The sequence below is a fragment of the Mesitornis unicolor genome, unplaced genomic scaffold (genome assembly GCF_000695765.1).
Source record: "Mesitornis unicolor isolate BGI_N332 unplaced genomic scaffold, ASM69576v1 scaffold25781, whole genome shotgun sequence".
NCBI lineage: Eukaryota > Metazoa > Chordata > Aves > Mesitornithiformes > Mesitornithidae > Mesitornis > Mesitornis unicolor.
In genome coordinates, this window is record NW_010163554.1 from 1 (window position 1) to 10,159 (window position 10,159).

General features: G+C 39.1%; 1 protein-coding gene across 1 annotated transcript; it reads left to right on the plus strand.

Moving 5' to 3' along the window:
* The first annotated feature begins 263 nt into the window (after positions 1 to 263).
* GTF2A2 (general transcription factor IIA, 2, 12kDa) lies at positions 264 to 4,383 on the plus strand. The gene is made up of 4 exons (XM_010194009.1): positions 264 to 392; positions 912 to 1,016; positions 2,318 to 2,444; positions 4,068 to 4,383. The coding sequence occupies exons 1-4, from the start codon at positions 321 to 323 to the stop codon at positions 4,091 to 4,093; spliced, it is 330 nt and encodes a 109-aa protein (XP_010192311.1). The 5' UTR covers positions 264 to 320; the 3' UTR covers positions 4,094 to 4,383.
* The last annotated feature ends 5,776 nt before the right edge of the window (positions 4,384 to 10,159 follow it).

Below are 10,159 nucleotides of genomic sequence, written 5' to 3' on the forward strand. Positions count from 1 at the left end.
CAGCTCGGACCCTAGCTAGGTAGGCCGTTCCCATGGCGGTCTCCTAAGCGCGCTCCCGCCGCCGCGGGGACGGTCGGCGAACAAAGACGGCCCCGTCCCGGTGCGCCGCTGCTCTGCCTGTTGGGCACAAAGGCCGGGCGGGATTTGTGGAATGATTTTAAAAATCCTGTTTGCTCGTGCTGTGTGTCGTACGTTAAGGGCTTTGTTGGGGCTGGGGGTTTAATTTTTTTTTACTTTTAAATTTTAATTTATTTTTTTTAATGAGCAGGCGTGCAGAGCCGTGGATGCTCAGGGGGGTGTCCGGCCCACCTCGGTAAACCATGGCGTATCAGCTGTATAGGAACACCACGCTGGGGAACAGTCTTCAGGAGAGTCTGGATGAGCTCATACAGGTGCGTGTGGGGTTTAGGGTCTGGGCAGCTAGCTTATATAAAGTTAGTTACTGAAACGGCTTTGTGGTTGCTCTACTGGGGTACATGTGGCCAGCGTTTGGAAAACTTACTGATGGAAATTAAAAGCTATTGGTACTCCACTTATGTGGAAAGTCTTTTTCTTAACGTTCTAGACAGAGGAACGTGTTTTATGTAAGTGGCGTAATCCCGTGTTGTGTGGCCCAGTACATGAACAGCCAGATTAATCTGGACCATTGGAATTGATTTCCTGCTCACCTGGTTGTTTCCAATAAATATTTATCAGAAGAAATCTTTATGTAACACAAAAAAAATCATGGTAGCACATCGTTTCTTCTCCTGGAGTTAAAACAGGAAAAAGGAAGTAAGCACAGGAACTCAATACTTCTGTTAGTTTTTCCTCTAGAGATCTGCTTCACATGAACTTCGTTTTGATGGTTTTAATTTTTACTGCGTTTTTGAGTTTACTTTGAAACAACTCATTTTTTTTAACTGCTTCAGTCACAGCAAATCACACCTCAGCTGGCCCTTCACGTGCTACTTCAGTTTGACAAAGCTATAAATTCGGCACTGGCACAGCGAGTCAGGAACAGAGTCAATTTCAGGGTAAGACAACCATATATGAACGTTCTTCATGAGGTACAGTAACTGTGTGGTGATGCAGAATGTAGTTAACAGCTGTGTGCTCTAGGCAAAATCTACAAAGGCCCATTGTGATTCTGAAATGGTGACTGTTTACCTGTTTGTTCTGTATGCAATTGTAAGGCTCGTTATCTTCTCATTCTGCCAGGGCTCTTTTGAAGGAATACAAAAATCAGGAACAGATTTGGTGGCTAGATGAAAACAGGGGAAGGAGAAGAGGGGAATGCTTTGGTGGATAGCATTGCCATCCTCAGTGTCTTGCAGATAGGGAGGGAGAATTTTGCTTCTCTTAGTTGTACCTAGAAGTGAGATGAGGCCAGATTTTCAGCCTTATCTATAATGTGAAGAGACTAGGAAGTTGTAGATCTACCTTTATGCAAGTCACTGGATCACTTTGTAGCTATTTTTTGTAGATATCATAGAAGAATAAGTTTGATTTGTTAGTTTTTTTCCCAGCCAGCCACCCTAATTAATGGCAGATAGCCAGCAAATCATTAAATGTCAACTTGATTGTAATTTTGAGGGGAAAAAACCCAAAACAATTGTCTTGTTATCTCATGTCCTAATACTTTTTCTACAGTCTTTGCAGCAAGCATTAATGAAGTGAGCTCTTGAGATTTTTAGCTTTTTAAACCATATAGATAGGTTAAAAAGAGCATAACTTCTTTTCTCTAACACATTACTTGCTTTGCAAATGTAACATGGTACAGGAAACCGTTCCAGTTACTTGGAGCTTAAGTTCAAGTGTATCAGTTTAAAATATGTGAAGATGCAGGCTGAAACATGTAGGCCAACATCCTCAGTAATACATCAAACATGAGGGACATCCCATTATGTCACATAGGTCAGTTTTGTCATGATTTTTTATTTAAGCCATTGCTTAACAATTGGAGAATGCACATCTCGTTATGATCACTGCTGTAACTGATTTTTCATATGGCCCATGTTTTAAGAAATGTTTTCTGATACTGATCCTTTGTACATATTAGAGAAGTTATAAAACTTCTTAGTGTACCTGTGAAGCTTCTCCTTGGATAGGCTGTAATGCCTCTACTTGGTCTTGAAAATTTCAGCCACTGGAGGGCGTTTAAACTACAGTTTTCCTCAGAATTGCTTGCTTGCTGAGTTTGTGTGCATTCAGGTTCACAGTTGATTTTATTGCATACTTAGTTCTAGAATATATATAGTTCAGTAGATAGTAAGCATCATGTTTTCTGTTACTTTTGGGATGCATCCTATAGAAAATGTCTCTTGTCTTTTTAAAGGGGTCTCTGAATACATACAGGTTCTGTGACAACGTATGGACATTTGTTCTGAATGATGTTGAATTTAGGGAGGTCACTGAACTTGTGAAAGTGGATAAAGTGAAAATCGTAGCATGTGATGGAAAAAGTAAGTATGAAATAGAAATGAATTTTATAGAAAATCATCATTTATAGAAAGCTTTGACCAAAGCTGAGTAAAGCTAGATTGATTGTAATATTCAGACAGAAGTAGGGCTCTGCGCTCCCTTTTTACGTATGATGATAAATGAAATAAAAACAAGCTAAATGCTTCCTGAACTCATAAGCACTGAACTAGGAATGTGTTAGAGACTGCTGCACTCCTCTTGTTGGAGTACATGCTACTAGAGCAATTAAAAAGTTGGAAGTAATCTTAATTGAATGTTTGTGTCATGATTTTTCTAGTATTAAGCTGTTTGTTAGAACAGTATTGAATTCAGAGAGTGCTTCATCAGTCTGAGCAAGTAATTGTCTGAGAAAACTGTAAGCAGTTGTTTGCTGGATTTGACAGTAGGGGACCCAAGCACATGAAAAGCTTACGCTAACATTTGCAAATCATAAGATTTCTGTATGTACACTGGTTCCAGGAGTTTATGTTCCGTACCTGCTTGACTGGATTGCTTTTGTCAGTGTTCCATGAGATTCTTTACTGGAAATATCATTCAGTGACTTTTGTGGCAAACTGGTTTATAACTGTTAAAACCATCAATGTGGCAGAATATTGCTAAAGATGTGTGAATTGGTGCCACTTGCTTCATCCCTGGGGAATGATGCTAAAAGGAAGAACAGAGAATGGAAAAAGGCTTTATTTAAATATACCCTGGACCTCTGAAACAGGTTCGGCATTGCTTCCTGGTACTGGTACGATTACAGTGGTCACTTGTAGCTCTAAAGAGTTGACAAAATTTATTGTTTGCTCAACTTCTGGTATTAGCCAAGCGTATAATCTTACTCTGTTTATTTTTTGTGTGCTTATAATAGCTAGTAGAGGAAACCTTACTTTCCAAATATTAATCGTTTTCACTCTTGATAAAGTATGCAGATAAGATTTAAAGAACTGGGTGACTTAAAGTTGCTATTAACATGACAGCCTTTTTTTCCCACAAGAAGCTGACTTGCTGGAGGAACATAGTAAACACTGACTTGGTTTTCCACATATCCAAGTTAGTATTTTCTCCCATAGCTCCAAGAACAAGAAACCAGTAATGGTAGTGATACCAGAAATTGCACTGGTGCTAATTGGTGCTTCTGACAAAAGTTCAGAACAGAAAAATGCTCTCAGTTGTTTTTTGAAGATTATTCTCATTTTGTACCTATTTCAAAATGTGCAATAAACTACAGCCCACACTCCATAGGAGCTTATGCTACTGGATGTGCAAATCCCTTTCTTTTTGGTAGATGATGTGATTCAGCCAGATGTGCTTGTGGCTGACTGCAATGAAGTGTTTGTGCATCATAAGTTAGAGCAAAGCTTCTTGTCGTTTTAATGCCTTAATAGCAAATGATGTGTGTACACAACCTCGGAGTTTTGTGCTCGCTCTTTTCAGTATTGCTAACTGAAGTGAAAGAGCACAGGCAGTTCATACATCATTGACAGCAGTGGAGGGAATTGGTACAGAACATGTTCTAAAATGCTTGGGGAAGGTATTAGAGCATGGTATTGATTCTCTTTAGTTTACACTCAACTGTAGTGGGACAAGGTATTATTCACACTTTCTTTTTTCTTTCCTAGACACTGGTTCCAATACTGCAGAATGAATAGAACTGTGGTTTGTCGGCAATATTTTCTGTTAATATGCAGCACTTTCTGGAGACAAGCATGGAAAGGGACTGTGTTCATACTTAATTCTTGTGATGCAGATGACTTAATCTATACTAGAAAGCATCACAGAATAAGAGCAGAAGGAATACCTGTAGCATTTCTTCAGTTCAACTTATAGGGCATGAATACAATGTTACTTTTTTTTTTCTTTTTTAAAATAACAACAGATACTGTTGCCTTTTTTTGTTCAAAATGATTTCTGTAATAAACTTTTATTTAAAAACTTGTGAATGAGTGATCATTGGATAACTTTGTTTAAAAACAATCATTAATATAATATATTCTCCCAATATTGTCTGAGTTCTGAGTATGGTTGCACTGCTTAGCACTGCAAGAAATGGCCGTTTCAGAATGATGGAGGAGGACATCAACAGAAGCTTAGCAGCTCATGCTGGTGTGTGGTTTAGGCCCGGTGTGTAATGCACCTCTGATGCCCCAAAAAGGGGCTAGTCAAAATAAGGACTTGGGAGGGCTTCTCACCACCTAAAAGGACATGAGCAAAAGCCAGACTCAACATAGGGAGAAAAATTGCTTGAAAGAGTCCAGCACAGAGCCACAAAGATGATGGAGGGAGTGGAGCATCTCCCTTATGAGGAGCGGCTGAGGGAGCTGGGTCTCTTTAGCTTGGAGAAGAGGAGACTGAGGGGTGACCTCATTCATGTTTATAAATTTGTAAAGGGCGAGTGTCAGGAGGAAGGACCCAGGCTCTGCTCTGGGATGTCCAATGACAGGACAAGGGGCAATGGGAGCAAGCTGGAGCATAGGAGGTTCAACCTGAACATAAGGAAAAACTTTTTCCCTGTGAGGGTGCCAGAGCATGGCCCAGGCTGCCCAGAGAGATTGTGGAGTCTCCTTCTCTGCAGACATTCAAAACCCGCCTGGCCGTGTTCCTGTGTGACCTGGTCTGGTGATCCTGCTCTGGCAGGGGGATTGGACTGGATGAGCTTTTGAGGTCCCTTCCAACTGCTAACATTCTGTGATTCTGTGTGATTCTGTGATTTGTTTGGAAATACTTTCTGTTGCTAGCTTACCTCTAGATTATAGGGTTTTTTGTTGTTTATGAACTGTCCTTTTTTTCCTTAAACTCCTTGATCAGCATAACTTATTTACCCAGTTAACTCTGCCATGTCTTTAGAAAACAGCTCTTGAGGCATACTGAGGTGTAAATAATTTTTATAAGCTTTTCGATGTCTAGAATTGTTCCAGTGATGCCTCAGGGAGTGTCCACCTATGGGATGAAGACTGCTGCCTGCTCACTGCAGAAGAGAAGCTTGCCTATGCTTCTAGTGGAGTTAATTCCTGTAAGCTTCACAGCTGTCAACACAAGCTCTGACACCAGCTTGGCAGCACACATTCTTCTGGGCTCTGTGTTTCTGGGGTTATGTCTGTCTAGGCCACAGATCTGCTACTTCTGTGGAGGCTCTTTCAGTTCACTGAAAAGGAGAAGGGAGCAAAGATATTTTAATATCCAGCGGAAGACAAACCATATCACTTGATACAGCACCAGCATACTTGCTGCTGCCTATTTGGTTCTTCCTTGCCTGTAAGTGGACTGAATCATTTATTCAGGTTTGTTGGGTTTTTTAAATACTATTTTCTTCAGAAAGGTCACAGTTGTTTCCACCTATCAGACCCAGTAGAAAGTAAAAGATACCTTTGCGCCTTGACCTTGAGCTGGAATGGATGCGTCTATTTAGAAAGTAAATTAACTAAAAGAAAGTGAAGAAAAGGAAAGAATAAACACCAATACAGCAGTGGCTGTGGTTGACTGCCTGTGTTTAAACAGCTTCCAAGAAAAAGGATTTTGTGAATTTCCTAAGTGTGCAAAACAGGATGTTTGCTCCGTCAGGGATGTCAATACCTGACTTCAAATGTTATCAGAAAGACACAAATTAAAGGCAAGTGCAGAGCAGGAAGAATTTATGATGAATTCCCAGAAGACAAGTTTAATCAGGATCATTATGTACCTTTACACAATGACTAAGTACAATGGGGTAGACAAGAGTTACTCAAAATACAGATATTTGCTTTTCAGGATCTCAGCAGCTTAGGAGGTAGTATTTCAGTTAAGGTACTAGTGAATTAGATTTGCTTTTCTGTACTCTAAAAGCTCACAGTTCTGGAGGAGGAGAAAAGTTAGGAGCATTGTGAAAAAGCATTTTAACTTTAGTAAGACTGGACTGGGAGATGTGGGCTTTTCCTTCACTCTAACTTAAAGGGTGATCTTTGTTAGGAAAATAGCTTTACTCAACGATAGACTTACTGTATAAATCAGCCACTATGGCTTAATAGGTCATAGATATAGTAATATTTTGGTTTTCACCTTGTGCTATAAGAGCCTGCATCCTGCAACAAAGTGGAAAACAGTTAACTGACAGTCTAGTTAATGTTTCATGGTCACTGCTGTTGCAGTCAGAAAAGGACACCCTAACCCTGTTCCCTGAATTAATTTTACTGCAAATACTTTACTGGTATTTTGTTCCTATAGGTCATGGTTGCTTCTAGTTTGTTCAGAATTTATTACCTGGTTTCCTCTGAATTTATTTCGATTGACCCATCTCTTTATTATAGGTCATTTCAGAGACAGTATTAAAGAAATGCAAAGAAGGAAATAGATGCTCCTAACTAGTGTTAAGAAGAGTTAGTTGTTCACGGACCTACTGTGTAAATAGGTATTCAGCTCACATTAGGTTGCTCTTGTAAAAATAAAACGAAAACCACTTGGAAATAAAATATAAATCAAAGCCAGGTGAGTTTAAAAAAATAAATGTATTAGATTTCAGAATTATAGTTTTACCCTCCTCCTGTGCATATCTTGAAAGGTAAATGGTAATTTGCAACATATTTCCTCTTTAAATGACTGGTGGTTTTATATAAAAAAGAGTTTTATATCATAGAAGTTCAGGTTGTTGGTTAGCAACTGATTGTGGACAGAAGTGTCAGAAGTAGATGTCATCCTCTCACTAGACAAAGTTAACATTCATATTTCTGATATGACTATATTTCCAATTTGGAAATCCCAAGATTTTACTGATGAGGTTCATATGGGGTTTAACCTATTATTTGGAGTTGATTCGATATTCTGATAGGCCAGTACTGCTTTGGGCTAGAGCCTGTGCTACTCTGAACTTTATTATTTTTTCAATTCTGCAGCTAACCTTCGCAGGTGACATCCTTTCTTTGTGTCCTGTTGCCAGTTTCCTACGATGCTGGCTATCTTATTTCTAAGATACTTTGAGATCTCTGGAATACAAAGGTCTGTATTATGCTGAGTGATATTTTTATTGCCATTTGTAATGGTAAGGAGACACTATTTTTTTTCTCTTCTGTGTTACTGCTTTGACATGTGACTACGCTCACAAATCTAACGTTAGAAAGAATGTCTTTGGAAAAGGAAATGCTGAGAACATTCCTTTGTAAGAATCTTTTTGTCTTAGTTCACCTTCTGAATTTGGGAGTAGTCTCATTCTTTCAGAAGAAATTAAGTCACTAAAAGGCGAGGGTGAGTTGAAAATAAATTTGCACAATATACGCCTTTGGTTTTGGAACCAAATCATCTGAGATAAATTGTGGATAATAACACCAACAGAAACTGAAAATTTCCTTTGAATCAAGAGAACTGGATGTGGAAGTTTACAAGTTGTTTACATTTCCAGGTAGTAATGCCAGAACATCTGTCTTCATACAAATCAGTTATCTCTGGAGGAGAAGGCTGTGTAGGCTGTGTTAGGTAACTGCTGTCCCTCCTAGTGTGCTGCCAAGCTGGTTTTTTTGATATGCTGGTTTCACTTGTGGCCTTCATATTTTATGCGTGAGCTCTTTCAAATGTGGATAAATGCTTACATTCTCTGTCTCCAGATCTACAACAGAAAAGCAGAGATTGCAACAAGTAACATCCAAAGACAAAGTATTTTTACTTTGCTACAAGACTTACCATGGAACAGATTTAAAGTGGTGCTTTCTTTTCCGCCTCAGATCTAAATACTTGTCTCTGTCTCTCCATCTGCAACATTTTTTGTCAGGGCAGTGTCTGTCAATAATAGATGAAACGCTGTCATTTAAATAGTGTGTACAAGCAATACTTCGTATTTCTGAGAGAAGAAACAGCTGAAGAAGTTAAACACATTTACAGAGTGAACGGGATAAAAATTCCTGTTAACAAATCGGTAAGTAACCTGTATGTATGTATGTATCTTTACAGGTACCTTTGCAAAATAGCAGAGGTCCCTCTTTCAAAAGTCCTTCACTATTTCAGGCTGGGGTTTCTTCCATGCCCCAAACACCTTTTAACTTATTGTAGGTGCTCAGAAAGTTCTTTAAGAAATAATTTAGATCTTACAGACATCCATTTCATGGATGGGTTTGGTTTTGATACAATTCCTTAGAATAGTGTGTTTTCTTTTCTCCATGAATATGCACCTTTTTTCTTCTTTTTCCAAAGGTCCAGATTTAGTCCATAAATGTGAACGTATCCCAGTCCCTCAATGAACCACTAACAGTAGTTTACCATTTTGGGCTAACATACATTCATATAAAGTAAATGAAAGATCTCCAATGAACAGAATCAAATTAGGCAGCAGCAGATAGATGCAGTCCTCTATGTTGGGAGACTTGAGTTCTTACCCTGATTCAGCAGTTTTGTTTGCTCTTAAAGAATGTACTAGACAGGGAGATATTTGCTCTTTAATATTGAATTTGCTGCTGAAATCACTTTAAAATTCTATGTTACTATTAGATTAGCATAAAGCTTCAATCTCTGTTGTAGCAAATGTCTGTTTATGGAAGTTTGAAAGAGTTTCCCACCAGGATCAGCAATCCTATTATGTTATTTGCTCTTCTTGAATAAACGAATGCCCAATGATACATTGGGTATTTATGTTTGAGAACTTGCCAGTAGTTGGGGGTTTTGCCTATGTTTGCTGTGCAATCACCATGATGTATTAAAATTCAGCATTTTACAACCAAGTTAATTTTAAAGTAACAAAATTGCAGTGACACACCTTTTCAAGTCAGCTGTTTCATCTTCTCATCCTGTTTAAGTCAGTGTTTTAAACACCTGTGTGACTGCAGTCATAACTTATCTAAATGTAGCCTGGAGCTATGGAATTGCTTCAAGGTGGCCTCTGTATAATGCTAATTCTCTACCAGAAACCTCAAATTTTTAAAGATGAGTACAAAGAGTACTGGTAGTACAAAGACAACTGAACAAATCCCTCAGCATTATTATGGGGGATTGGACTGGATGATCTTTTGAGGTCCCTTCCAATCCCTAACGTTCTGTGATTCTGTGATTATAGGTAGTGAAAACCTGTTGGATTCATGGAAAGTGGCTGGTTTTAATGTAAGAAGGTGGGAAAAATACTTGTGGGTGAAATACTGAAGTTCAGAAATCTTTCAGCTTCTAGAAACTTAAGAAAACAACGTGTTGGGTGATTCTTCTAAAAGACCAGATACACTACTGGATACGGCAATTATATTACTGAGAGCAGTCCTCACGAAGATCTCTCTTCTGGGAGGAGGAAAAGAGAGAGGAAGATGTTAGAAAACTGTAGGTTTGTGCACCATTTACTACATAAGCATAAGCCTCCCTCATCCTGTGTCAGACATGGAGAAGTGGGGTGCAGAGGGATTAATTGGTTTAATGGCTCTGCCTAGGAGCACAACCAGTTTTCAGAGGGCTACTCGATACAGAATACCAAAAAGCCATCTATTTAAGTATATTTTATTTTATTGAAGGATTATTTTTTATGGCTAATGACAGAAATTAAACTTTGAAGTGATGCAAGAACAGCAGCCAGATGTTAAGCTGAGCAGTGCAGTAGGTGCCAGGAGCAGGTGGCCTGCCAGGTGTTTTGTAGAAAAGCAAATTTGCAAATTACAGCTTCAGCTCCGCTTGTAGCAGGACGTGGAGTCACGGCGGCCCGTGACCTGGCCCTGCCCGTCTACAACAAGAAGCCCCGCCGTCACTTTTGCGAACAGACTGTAAGAGGGAAAATGGAAAA